The sequence below is a fragment of the Sorex fumeus genome, unplaced genomic scaffold (genome assembly GCF_029834395.1).
Source record: "Sorex fumeus unplaced genomic scaffold, SorFum_2.1 ptg000014l, whole genome shotgun sequence".
NCBI classification, from domain to species: domain Eukaryota; kingdom Metazoa; phylum Chordata; class Mammalia; order Eulipotyphla; family Soricidae; genus Sorex; species Sorex fumeus.
The window spans coordinates 25105617-25120331 of NW_026606071.1; the positions used below are offsets into that span (position 1 = coordinate 25105617).

The 14715-nt window shown below is 40.5% G+C and overlaps 1 protein-coding gene across 3 annotated transcripts in view; it reads right to left on the reverse strand.

Moving 5' to 3' along the window:
- Positions 1-14715, reverse strand: part of KLF7 (KLF transcription factor 7) — a 95509-nt gene that overhangs the window by 12799 nt on the left and 67995 nt on the right. For all 3 annotated transcript variants that reach the window (XM_056111566.1, XM_056111564.1, XM_056111565.1), the window contains one exon: positions 489-612. In XM_056111566.1, coding sequence (XP_055967541.1) covers positions 489-612 — 124 coding nt within the window. The remainder of the gene's footprint in view (positions 1-488; positions 613-14715) is intronic.

Consider the following 14715-nt stretch of genomic DNA (forward strand, 5'->3'; position numbering starts at 1 on the left):
CACACAACCCCTCACCGAGGATGACCTTCCCTTAAGTAAATTCATTTCTAATAACGCTTCTAAGGAGAAAGCCTTAAAAATGAGCCGTCTTTCTGTTAAGCAGCCTTTCTATTCTTTCACGTTATTTAAGGTGAGGGGAAATGGTACTGATGTTAATAAAAAGATTAGAAGCTACAGTAGCTACAGGTAGGTTACCATTCTCCCTTAAAGCTAAAATTATCTTCTGCATCATCTTCTCGAGAGTAGAACTGTGTGTCTGTCAATATCCAACTGACAAACATAGTTCTCAGGCCCAAAGGGGTATTCAGTAAATATTTGCCTAACTCCACCAAGAATGCTGGTCCTCTTCTCTTGATTACATGCAAGATTACCCTTATCTCATGGCTCTCTCCAGGGAGGGAAACAAGCATTGCCAGGCCCGAATTTCTGAGTCTCACGATCCAGAGAGATCCCCAACCCCCACACTTCCCCAGGCAGCTTCTCATTACCTGTCGCAGTGGTTGCATTTAAAGGGCTTTGCACCTGTGTGTTTCCTGTAGTGCCTTGTGAGCTCATCGCTTCGTGCAAAACGCCACTCACACCCTTCCCACGAGCACTTATAAGGCTTCTCACCTGCAAGGAGAGATGGAACGAGCATGGTCAGTGGAGACAGCAAAATGGCCACAGACCCACGTTTTTTGCAGCTACCCACCCATCGGAAAAAGGGGTGCGTAACTATATTTCCAGAGGCCAGACAGGTGTTATGGCATTTAGGGTATTTGCCTGGCATGCGGCCAGTGCAGGTTCATCTCTAGTATCTCATACGGTTCCCTAAGCACCGCCAGGAGTAATTTCTCTCTCTTTTTTTTTTCCTTTCTGGGACACACTCAGCAATGCTCAGGGGTAACTCCTGGCTCTGCACTCAGGAATTACTGCTGGCAGTGCTTGGGGGATGATATGGGATGCCAGGGATTGAACCCAGGTCAATCATGTGCAAGTCAAATACCCTACCCTCTGTACTATCGCTTCAGCCCCTTCTGGGAATAATTTCTGATCTTAGAGACAGGAGTAATCTCTGAGCATCGCCCAAAACCCAAAAATTAAAAAAAAATTTTTTTTAAAGAAAGGGGAAAAAAAGAAAATATATTTCCCAACAAAATCTGTCACTGTGTTTTAATTACCTTGGTGTGTGTGTGTGTGTGTGTGTGTGTGAGAGAGAGAGAGAGAGAGAGAGAGAGAGAGAGAGTGTGGATTTTGAGTGTTATTGTTTTATATACATATACTTTAACCTTCAAAAGCGGTTTCACAAGATCCTTAAATTGGGAGCTGTCATTTCAGTTCCCAGAGTCCAAGCATTTCCTTCGCCTGGTGAGGGATCAATTTTTATTTATTTTCTATCCCCTGGAGCACGGTGACCCCCGCAGTCCAAGCATAAAGGAAATGTGCTATTTTCATCTGAACCACAAACGCTTCTAATTCTATTTTTCTCCAGAACCTACAGTCATTTACCATTTCAGCCCTTTTAGTCTTCTCCCTTGTCCTTCCCTCCTACCACAAACCATCGCCAGGTAGCTGCCTGACGAGGCAAACGGGTCAGGTGTCCCAGAACCACCCAGCCTTCCAGGAAGGAAGGGTAAGGGGATGGTCAGGGAGGAGAAAGGGGGACAGTCTGAGAGTCAGGCAACAATCGCTTTCCATTCCTGGCATTTATGTCAAAGCCAGGCGCACGGGCCCCATTTAGGGAGCCCTGAACTTAATGACTCCGTGAGAGGTACACATTGTTACAAAATATTTTTAAAGTCAATTTGTCAGAGCAAGGTTTTGCCACAGTGAGGCTGCTTAGGAGCATGAAATTTGAGCTCCTGCGCTCAAGTGACCTTTCCTTGGTGGTGCAGTAAATACAGATGGAGGGATATGGAAGAGAAAGTACATGACTTTTCCTGAGGACAACCCCCCACCCCCACCCCCCACCCGCCATTTTTAAAAATCCATCAACATCTGTCACTAAACATGACAAACATTTACCCTTCCAACTCCGGAGCGAACTGGTTCTAATTAAGAAGGAAAAAAGATCTTGAAAACCCATGAAATCAGGAGCATGCTTGGGGCGCACGTTCCTGGACCCTGGAGGCTGCCCTTCCCCTCTTGGGCAAGTTAATAACCTCCCCTCCCCCCATATCTTAGAGATGTGACCATCAGGAGTCGTAAAAGGTTGGGGAAAAGCTGATGAGTCGGCCATGTGTGAATCGAAAGCCTGTACACCCCAGCATCACACACCTGATAAGCAGAAACTTTACACCCCACATTTCAGGAGCCTCGGGCTGTCCTGCCGTTTCTCCAGCCTCCACCACTGAAGGAGGCTCCTGCCCGGGTACTATTCTCGACCCACTTTTCTCCTCACCTTTCTCCTTTCCTTTCAAACTGACTACAAAGCATTCACAATTCTTGATGTCCTTCACTGAGAATCAAACCAGATACAGAACATTTTATTTCATTAAATCGGTGCCCCAGTGGGCTGCTGCTCTGTCAGCTCCGTGGGGAAGGGGAAGAGAAACACAGACAAATCTCGCTTTTAGAAGGCCAAGAAGACACGAAGAGGCTGCAGGCGCGAGAGGAAACCCTTTCCGCTTCCAAAACCCCCCCCCCCCCCCCAAAAAAAACCCAAAAAGCCAGGTTACTGAACAGTGTGAAAGTTCACTGTCTGAGCTTCTGAGGATCATCCCTTACACCCCTCATTCTCAGCATCTCTGGGGTGGATCTGCTGAGGCCCAGCACCATGAGTCCTGGGCCCTGAGCCAGGGTTGTCCTGTGGGGCTGAGTTAGTGCCCAGAGTGCCTGTGCTCAGACCCCCTACTAGCCCCATGGAAAGGATTCTCCCAGGTCCTCTAAAGAAAAGGTGCGCTGCTCAGAAGGAACAGAAGGGAGGTAACCCATTGAGTTAACCCACCGAGACTCCAGGTCTCAGTGTCCCTATCTGTCAAATGGGGGTAAGCTCCTTTGTGTGCTGTCCATTTAGGAGACATTCTGCAGAGGACAGGGTCTTTGAGCCTCCTACAAGCAAATAAATACTCATTTCAACTCCCTCTCCGCCCCCATCACCTGGTTCTCAGAGGCTGTGAAGGAACAGGTTTAACGAGTATAACCCAAGAAAAACTTTCAGAGCTGGGGTTCCAGCCAGCCAGTGAGTCTGGATTCACACCGAGCAGCCTGTGTATTGGAAAACAGAGTCCTCTTTATCAGCCTTCAGTATTTTCCCTGTAGATTGACGGAGACTAGATCAGAAAACACAGTGAAGCTGCTCTAAGACATCAAGGAGAAAGGAGCAAGGCCGGCTGGAGAACGGTGAGCATGCTCAGAGAGAGGCATGTGAGCATCATTTGCTTCATGACAAAGATTACCATAAGGCCTTAAGACGTCAAGGAAAACTGATATACAACATATACATATATATGAATGAAAGGGGGAACATTAAAGACATCAAAAATTTAAAATACCCTTCAATGAAAGTAACATCAGGGGTTCCTGAAAACTTTGGAACAAATACAAAATACAAGAAGAAGCACCTGGAAATCCCATTCTATAGCAGCCAAGGGAGACATCCAGGCTCTAAAATTAATCCCACAATCAAACTGGCCATCTACTGCACTCAACCACACTTTTAAGGGCACACAGGAAGGGCAGAGAGAATGAAGGATATCAAAGTGAATGTCTTTGGGTATTCTTTAAAATGCAAACTGTTTGCTTTTCTCTTTGCTGAAAAAAAAATTTTTTTTGGCTTTTTGGGCCACACCTGGCGATGCACAGGGGTTACTCCTGGCTCTGCACTCAGGAATTACTCCTGGCCGTGCTCAGGGAATCGAACCCAGGTCAGCTGCATGCAAGGCAAACTCCCTACTCGATGTACTATAGCTCCAGCCCCTTTGCTGAAAAAATGTTTAAATGAACTCTTTTGGGTTTTATTTTGATGAATATTATCAGGACTGAGTTCTTTCCCAGAAAAATGGCATAGACATTTGCTTTATTCCCAGCACAAGCCAAGGCACTGACCTACTAACTATTTCAGCACCATTCTAGAAGTTATGTATGTCTTGTAAACCACCACACAGACAGAAAGTACACACAGCTCCCGAAGCCCAGAATCCTACCACCTGACCCTTCCTAATACTACACAAAACTAGTTTCTTTGTGCCTGATAGTTTAACTAAGAATGATTTGTCAAACTCTTCTTTGAGACTACTGAGAAGGTTAAAATAACCATGAAAGAACTCAGTCAAATGAAAGAACTCCAGAAATGAACAGAGTTCAGAAATGAGAGGTGAAGAATATGACTTCAAAGTTAGGGTTCATAGTGGTGGGTGGTTAACCCTATTTTTGGATCTCTCCCTCCTTCCATGAACCAATTTTTTCTCACAAGACAGGTCAGTGAAATTCTTCTGCCAGTGCTTTGCAGGACAAAGGTGACATCTCCCTCTACATTCGCACTCACCCCTTGATCTTGGACAGGAAGTGACCAAACCCAATGAATTTGGTGTCATTCTAATTGCCAACTTGATAGTATCTGCTCATTTGATAAGAATCTTGGTCTTTCTTTACAAAAGAAAACAAAGGTCTTCACTCTGAGCGAAAGAAAGAAAAAAAGGAAGGGAAGGGAAAGAAGATAGAAGGAGGAAGGAGAGGGTTTGAGAAAGGCAGTTCTGTAGCAGCCAGAACAGATTCAATGCAAAATCAACCCATCTCTTTTACAACCTCTTCACCCTTTCTTCTCTCTCCACTCCCCTCGAGATACTATTTCGAGATATAAAATAGAAAGCACCATACCCTTCATAACACTATCTACAGGACACCTGGAACAATGCCCACAATTCAGCTCAGAGTGTCTCAAGTGAGCAGAAAAATAAAATGTTCCAGGTGGGTCTAGATGGGATAGAAAGTGGGGACAAAGGGTTCCAGCAGGAGGACCGGAGTGTAGGAGCAGTGTATTAATGAACGCAGGGACAATGTGGAGGGTGTCTATGTCTGCAGAGTTCCCAGAGCTGGAGGATCAACTTCAGAGACCCCCACATTTTAGGAAGCAAATCAAGGAGTTTTCCTATTTGGAAATGAACTGTAGGCAACTTGTTTCCCTGGGGGAGAACGTGTCAGCTTAGAGTTGATAGTAGGTCTAATCCAGTGTAAATAGGTTTATAGCCATACGAGGGCTCTTAAGGAGAGTTAAGGATGCTTGAGAAATAGGACAGACTTTCAGCCAGGGGGAATCAGGGCAAGAATGCTTGCTCTCCCTCAAAATAACCTCTCTGAAATGGAATGTGGTCTAGACCAGTGTGACATTTTTAGTTTCTTGATTGAGAAGAAAACAGACATAAATAATTTGGAGGGAGACCTCCCAGGCGGTGTTCAGGGAAGCTAGGGGCCAGTCCCAGCAATACTTGAAAAAACAGACAGGCAGTTCATCACTAAGGTTTAAGAATGCAGAGCTGTTCAGGTCCTGCTATGTTGGGGACCATCAGGGCCACCCCAGTGATCGCAGGGACCTCCAGGACCTCTCGTAGTGGATTGGACCCAAGTTGTGAGCATATAAAGCATGTGCCCTGACCTCTGTACTAGATCTTTGGCCTCCTAAATAATTTTTGAATATGTACTTCCAATCTGTGTACATTTATCTGTGAATGGTATGAATGTACTAAGGTCATAATACAGATATTTAAAAAAATAAGGGTCAACTGATTATAAATAGAAGGTATATGTTTTTCTCCTTGCATTCAAATTAGCCTGTGGCATAGTGCTACTTTAGACACTATGACACAGGGTCAATAAATACAGTTTGGCTCCATGCTCCCTGGTCTTTGGAGCTTCTTTTCTTGCACAGAAAAAAAAAATTGAAACTGTAAGTCAAAAATGTATGTCTCCTATAGAGGACATTTTCCATGCAACTGACATCCCCTGGAAAACATTCTGCAAAAGGTTCTCAGGCTTCCCCAGACTTCCAAAGAAATTCATGAGCCAAAAAAAAAAAAAAAAAAAGAAAAAAAAAGGTGTTGAGAGACCTTGAAGCATAATTGTTCCAGTGGTTTCTTATCAATCTCAAAACTAAAGCCAAGAATCCTACAGTCTGGAAACCTTGGGGGTAGAGAATAGGCACTGGTGGAGGGATCGGTACTTGAACATTGTTTGACTGAAATGCAATCATGAAAGTCTGTAAGTCTGTAATTGTATCTCATGATGATTCATTAAAAGAAGAAAAAAAAGAAAAAAAAAGAATCCTAAAGTACAGCATCAACATAATCTAGACCCCATCTTCCCTTTTTCTCTCATCTCCAAGTACTCCCCATTTACCATCTATTAATTGCAGGTCTCATATCTCATATCTCATATTTTCAAGTCAGGGCATTTGCACCTCCCATTCCTTCTATCTGAATCCCCTCATTCCCTTGCTTCATGCAGGTGACTCTCCAAGTTATCTCATCCCTCACTATCTACTGTGAAACAGCAGATTCTTCACCCTTTCAACAGCACTCAGAAATTCCTCTTAAACTCTCCTATGTACTATGCAGGTAAGCCTGTATTGTTTTCTGCTTCTCCTAAAACTCTATTAAGACTCCATGAAACCTAAGCTTCATGGAGGCGTGGAGTTTGCTCCCTGTGATACTGGTCCAGGCTCAATTCCGCAGAAAGAATACTAAGAAAAGCATCCTGATTTGTAACCAGGACCCAAGTGCACACAAAGGTCCTGGACATCCCGTGTGATTTGAGTCCCTTGAATTGGGCTGGAGTGATAGCACAGCGGTAGGGTGTTTGCCTTGCACGCAGCCAACATGGCCGACCCGAGTTCGATTCCTCTGCCCCTCTCGGAGAGCCCAGCAAAGTATCTCACCCACACGGCAGAGCCTGGCAAGCTCCCCATGACGTATTTGATATGCCAGACACAGTAACAACAAAGTCTCCAATGGAGACGTTACTGGGCCCACTAGAGCAAATCGATGAACAAAGGGAGGACAGTGACAGTGACAGTGAATTGGTTTAAGACTGGAATACACTGGCTTGCTTGATGATGCATGGCCACTCACTCCTCTATGATAGGAACCAAAATGTCAAATTATAAAATGGAGTAAGTATTCCTTTCCCCATCAAAGATCGCGTTCTTCTTTTTCTCCTATCTGCCAGACACTAAAATAAGGAATATCCTGAAAATCTTCCTGTCATCTAAATCTTACACTTGAGACCACAGTCTCCTCAGCAACATGCCCTCTGGGAAGCCAAGTGCGTCATTTTATGGAACTCATTTGTAAAAGGTTCTCACTGAAGATGTGTTAGGGAGAGCAGAAGTGATATGTCAAACCTATTGCACTATACTGGATATTTGCCTTTCAGACACAGACTGGCATGAAATGGGAACATGTGTCTAACTCTCTCTGTTAAGACTTTAAGTTTCCCTGAAAATAAACATCCCTAACTGCAAGTTTTCTGCATTCTTTTCTTGAATTCAAGTTTTTAATCCAACTTTTAAGGAAACTATGTCATTACCATGCCTAGATTTGTTCAAACTAACGTTATCTCTTCCTTTTCAAATATGGTTTTTAGATTCCTATTACCTGAACCAATCAGAGTCCCAACCTCTTTAGGGCTTGGATTAGGAACTTGAAATTCCACAGGCCAGGAAATGAAAATGCAAAATGGGAAGAAGGAGGAATATCTGTAATGGATTTATATTGCCAAGAGTATATCTAGAGGAAATCAGCAAAAACCATTAATTGCTTTCACATCACAATAAGGAGCACTTGAAAATTTTAGACGCCTGGGGATTAAGGATACTTAGAGAAAATGTTATTGTTCTTTTTAACTGTGGATAAAGAGTCACCAGAAAATATCACTTCATCGCTTGGCAGTCCTTTCTTAGGGTGTATGTGCTATAAATAAAAAAATACCCTACTTGTAAGTCTTCTTTGGGAATTGGTGTAAAAATTCCTCTTAGGTTCTAGCTGAATCTTAAATGTTTCCTCTTTTCAAGATTTTTAATTAGGGGATTGATGGTACTGTGACAGGGGCTCTATTTTCCAGAATTTCAAAAGCATTTGCAACTATGACATAAGATATGTACTCATTTATCTGTATTCCATGTGGATTTTCTTCATTCATACATTTCTGACTCTCCCAAAAAGTCTATTTGATGCTAGGATCTGAGTTATGATTGTCTTTAGACAAAGCCCCAGTCACTTTACTGAATGAACATTTACTCTTTTTTCCTTTTGAAAAAACTAATGTAACAATAACTGCTCCTGGTTTTGTTAAATGGTTATTTAAGTAATCTAAAATTTAGGTCTTTTCTTCCATGAGGTTTAGGTGCCTCTTCAGAACATAGAAGGAGGCAAGAAAGAATTCAGGGATTATCACCCAACTGTTGGAAACTGCTCTGTGCAAGATGGTTGCCAGTAGCTTCCTGCGGTTACGAGCATTTGGAGTATGCTTAAGGTGACAACGCACACACACAAAAAACATTTTATTTCATTTTAACTGAAATTTTAAAAATGAAATGGTATAAGTGATATCACATACTCTTGTTTTGGTAGGATTGCAAGAATTGAATATACAGGGACCAAAGTGATAGTACAGCGAGTGTAAGACCTGCCTTGCACACGGCTGACCTGGGCTCCATCTCGTGCACTACATCTAATCCCTCAAGCCCAAAAGGAGTAAGCCCTGAGCACAGAGCTAGGAGTAAACCCTGAGCACTGTTGAGTATGGCAAATACCAAATACCAAAACAAAACAAGAAAAGTATTGAACACATACATTTAGATATGGGATAAGGATCCAATCACAGTGCATGCTGAGTTAAAAATACTTAGTATAAAAAGTAATTATATCACATTAATAATTTTCACACTGAGTGGAATTAAGTGATTGTATTTTAAAAGTGTTGATAATATTTTAAAGGTGTTTGGTTAAGATAAACCATGCCAGCACAATTAGTGTACCTATTTCATTTTATTTTTTAAAAAATATAATAGGAAAATTTTAAATATATGGCTTGCATATATATATATCTATTTTTGACAGCATCAGTTAAAAATACATATGTGGAAATCATATTGTCAATTGAAGTGTAAGAATGCATTTTTCTTAGACTTCTCCTCATATTTTAATCAAAAATCTCTATTTCCACCTTGCTTTCCACATTCATAAATCTTAACGCGCACAATCTCTGAAAAGTCTCATCCCTATCTACAAGTGATCAAGGAAAGTAAAATACTTTAGACATCTAGTCAAATTCACTGATGGTGAAAATAAATATTCTTTGATGTAAAAAGTTTGATACAACCAACACTAATTAGCATGGGACCATCTGGTACACATTAGAAACAATGTTGGATCTTCAAGACTCTTTAGAACTATGAGGAAAGGTAGTCTAGAAAAGATAACATTCAATGAAATGGAAACATTGCTCTAAAGGAGAAAAGAAGATACAGTGATATGCATGATACCTTAACAGTAGCAGTTTTGGAAACCAAAGTACCTAAAGTAGGGCAGGGGACAGGGAATATCTGCCATAGAGGTGGCTGGTGAGTGGGAGGGAAGCTGGGGACATTGGTGGAGAGAAGAAGGTACTGGTGAAGAGATCGGTAATTGAATATCGATAATTGAATATTGTATTCCTGAAACTCAATCATGAATAATTTTGGATTCAATTTTTTTTTTTTAAGGACCCAGTTGACTGTCATCAAAAGCATCCTTTTAGTTCAGGCTTTGCCTCATAATAGTAACGTGATCTTACAGAGTCAGGTAACTCCTTTAGCATTTGTTTTATGTGAGAGAGGAATAAGTAAAACAAAACAAAATGCCTGTTCTGCTTCCCTTGTCGCTAGGAGGCTTCAGTGGAACCTAGCACATAAAGGTGATCAGCCAATTGCAAAGTCCTGAATGAATGAAAGATGTTAGTGAGACGATAGTGATATCAAAAGGGGGTACATAGGCATGCAAGCATCTGGAGAAGACTATGGGAATGGTGGAGTCTGTCACCTCTCTGTGCAGGCCAACCGTAAAACGGTTTATTGATGAGAACTAAAGTGGAGTCTAGGGGCTAGAGCAATAGCACAGCAGGCAGGGTGTTTGCCTTGCACGTGGCCAACCCGGGTTCAATTCCCAGCATCCCATACGGTCCCCCGAGCACTGCCAGAAGTAATTCCTGAGTGCAAGAGCCAGAAGTGGCCCCTGTGCAATGCCGGGTGTGACATGGGGGAAAAAAAGTGGAGTCTAAACATCACACTGAATCATTTTTCAGGTCCACTTTGCAATTCCATATGAAATATTCAGGTTTAAACAATTTTGAGGCCATACTCCATTTTTAATGACAGCTAACTTTTCTCCAAAATATTCCTTTTAAGGGAAAGTGTGAGATTCTTGGCAAATTTGTTAAGAATGTTGGAGGAAAGCTGGATGGTCATGAAAATGGCAACCATCCCAGGCACTGAAACAAGTATAGCTGCTGGCAATTAGAGTTTTTGTAATGCGCAACCTATAATTCCAATACATATATATTTAGACACTGTAACAAGACTCCTATAAGCCAAGGGACTATAGAAAAAGAAAGTCTCCTAAGGGCCACCTGGCTATGTTCTCAGCACCATGGAGTGCTGTGGATTGAATTCAAAATATGGTACAGTCAATGCTTGCACTCTAGCCCTTAAGTATTCTCTCTGGTCTCACAAATTAATTTTTATTTAATTAAATTGCACATGGTTTGCTAATATTTTTCAGTGAGAAATAAAACATTTCATACCACCAATAAAACAAAATGAAACTCCACAGCTCATAAAATAAGTATTTCAGTAATTCTCAAAAGACGGAAGGCCACTTAAAAAATTAGATCTCAATAATCATACTTGAAGATATCTGTCCTCAGGTTATGAAACATGTAAGAATTGCCATTTGGAAAAATTAAGTGTTCTTCTAGCACTGTGGTTAATTTTTTTGCATGTGGTCTTATTTTGTTTATATTACTTTTTTGTGGTCAATGTCAGCTAATATTAATTTGAAAAGCTATTTTTGCCAGTTTTATTATATATCCAAAGAAAATTTAAGTTATGAAGTTTTTTGTACATTTTGGCAATTAGCAAAATTACAATCAAGTTAAAAGCTAGCTATGTACTAAATTTGAAGGAAAGCTTGTTAAAATATAAATCTTTTTTTCTGTCAAGAGAGAAGATCATGTGAATTTGTTTGAAATGTATCTGTAAAATATTTTGTCCACTTACCAGTAAAGTGATTAACTATGTAAGACAGAGTCCTAAAATTCAATTTGATATATTTAAGTAGGAATTTTATTATTAAGAATATAATTTCTACAGCAAATTCTTGATTTTCACATTCAAACTGTAGGTATTTCTGTAAATCTCTACACACTCAGGAAAAGCTTGTTATAACAATGGCCAAATACTTCACTCCTAAACTACTTTTAAAGATCTCATTTCAAGAGCTAAAAGAATAAAGGTTACTTTATCTCCCAACAGTATGTTCCAACCATAGCTAATAGCCAAAATATCCCCCCAAATATCTTAATAAGTCATGATCTCCAACAAAGAAATGCATTTTTCACCAGTAAACCAACATAAAAACAGGAACCCTTCTCCACAAGATCTATCAGTTTCAGAGGTGGCAAGTCAAGTGTATGACTTTAGTAGAGTTTGGCAAACAACTCATTCATCTTATATAAAGGGTAATGGTAGTAAGAACAATTGTGGACTACAGGATTTGGGTCACCTGAGAATAGAGTGGGGGTACTGGGTCCCAGAGAGTCATGGAAATAGAAACAGCATGGACGTGCAGAAGGTCAGGAAAGGCTAAAATAAATCTCATTAGTCTGGGATCCTAACTAGTCACTAGCTAGCACACACTGATGCTGACCAAGTCATTCTCCCAGATACACAAAATTCTTTTTTATTGCTAGCTAACTGGGAGAGAAATAATCATTTAGTATGGAAATGAAAAATTAGATTTGCCATGTATAAAAATTTTCCTAATAATATTTTGGGAAAAAAATCTCTTTATAGATAATTCAAAACCCAGTCATATCAGAGTTTGGAATCTATCAAACACTTGGTTTCAGTGCCCTGAATTTGTTCTGATTAAGCCAATGTAAATATTCATTGTTATTTCTTGATTATACACATGTAGATGATGAAGAAATGCCCTAAACATATTGATATTTTATATTGGAAAATTTCCCTCAAATTAAAAAGGAAAAGTTATCAATGCTCAAAGAACTCAAATTAGATCATTTACATAAAGATAATGAAGAAATGGGGAATCCCCTGGACCAGCTCCTAGTCCTGTTGAATAGATATGGATCCAATTCTCTAGTGAGTTTTAAAACAAACACTAAATACGTCAAGATGAAAATATCAACTTGTCTACACAAATCTCTTACAAGTTGATCAAACATTTCTCCCACCCCAAAATTGAATTTCCACATTAGCCAAAATAACTCTTTATTCAAATTCATGTTACCAATATAGGAAGTCTAAGGAAAAAAATAAAAAGAAAATTTTAGGTTTTCATTTTGACAAATAGTATCCTAACCCAGATCCTCTTCACATGAGTCCTTAATATGTCACATTGCCATCAGGCTCTTCCCTCACCTACCCACCCCAATCCCTCCATCGGTCCTCACTCTGCAACAACTCCAAGAAGCTCTGCAGGGTGCCCCACTAACTTGTATGTCCTCGATTCAGAACGTGTCTGGCTTCAACCTATCACCGTGCCCCAAAGAACTTTTCCTCCTCCAAAACCCACAGCCTTGAATGAACATTCATTCTTTGGTCACTTACTATTTCCTGTTGATAATTTTAGGTCTTGATCCCTAGCCCTGCCCCTCCCTCTGCCTTCACCCCAGAGATTCCATGGGGAGTGCTTTTAAAATAGGAGCATATTAAATACTTTCAAAGCCAATTAAATAAATACTGATTAGGCAGCCACTGGGTGTCCAGTTACTAGACACTGTGTCTTTGTCATCACCCAGTGGAGCCCAGGTCCTGGCACATTACAGACACTCAATATGACACTTAGTAATTAACAGGCTGATGATCACTCAAAAATCAACAGTACTAAGGGCTTTGCTACCACCTGGTCTTCCAGATTCATAAGCCTGATGAGTATTATCTCTAAAACACTTATCTCTGTCCACGCATGGGCAAAGTCAAACCCTTGCATTTCTGGTCTAATTTTACTGATGGTAAAACAAACAAACAAACAAACAAACATATAAGAAACAGTCACTACAGTGTAACAAGTTTGGTTCAACATTAATTTTTGGTTCTAATATATACTGAACAAAGATATTGGTGAAGAGTCATTCCAAAAGGAAAGAGTCTCTTAATTAGAAGAATTTTCAGTTTAGAAAAGCCTCAGGCCTGAATACAAACCACACAAAGCCAAAGGTGTTTGATACGTGTGTGAAGGAGAAATACCCAAGACTTTGCAGGATCATGAGGACACTTTTTCCGGAGGCAATAAGCCTGGATGAAAATGAAGGGATGTCAGGGACCATGGCAGCGGCAATTTCAGAGAGAACGAAAGGCATATGAAAAGGCCCAAAGACAAGAAGCCATGGCTTATGTTAGCTGAAGTGTAGAATGAGTACATGAGGAAGAATTTCAAGAATGAACTGGAAAGACAGGAAGAGCCAAGCCCTACAGGGCCTTGCTGACAAACTGTCCCAAGAGACTGATTGCTTCGGGTCACAGCCCATGTCTATGCATATTTGGATCCTCAGAGCGCAGCCAGGGTACGGCAGAGCTCTTTAAAAAGCACATATTCTGGGAAGTGATTCAGATCAACTTTTACTCCTCTAACTTCCTCCATAATTATTCTGCTATAGCTTGACTAATCTGTTGATGTGCATAGCCTATAAATCCGAATGGTAGCCACTAGGGCAGAGATAAGTCTTATTCGCCATAGTACTTGTAAAACTGAAAATCGTTGAGACAGCCAAAGACCTTCAAGTAACTTGGCTGAACAAACATGCAAATACTACTAGTCTTTTTTCAAGCCATCCTTTAAGTACTGTAATTTAGGTTCTTTTATATATCCTTTCTGCTACTCTATAGTAGAAATAATCAGGAAGAAAACACAATTATCAAAGCCGCCCATGGAATCTACATTAACATACATAAACACATGATCCCTTCCTTCCCACTAATCTGCAAACAATTCAGCACAAACATACCGAAACCCACATATGTGAAGACGCCCTTACACAATCTGTCAGTATGTAGACCTCTAACCTGAAGCAATGTTAACTTAATCTGTGCTAGAGCCAAGCTACCAAAGGACTCACTTCATTCTACTAAATGTTCATCTGAGGATGAAAATATCAATGCAATACAACTTCACATTTAGGAGAGGATGAAAATGAAAGAATGTGGAAAATTGTTAATCAGAGCATACGTGCTTGCTTTCTTGATCATGTCTTGTATTCCAATAATGCAATATCCTCATAAAATGTAAACTGTAAGTAAAATGTCCATTCAGAACTTCTGTCATTGCTGAGGCTACTAATTCTCAGGTAGTTCTTTTGATTTTCCAACGTGCCACATACTAAAATACACTGGACTATCCTCCTTACTATATTAGATAGTTCAGATCTCAGATGTCTGATAGCAAAATGTCTGCATTGCAAGCTAGAAAGAAACTATTCTAAAGACCAACAACATTGCAGCAACTGTCAGTTGCCCTCCTATATTCA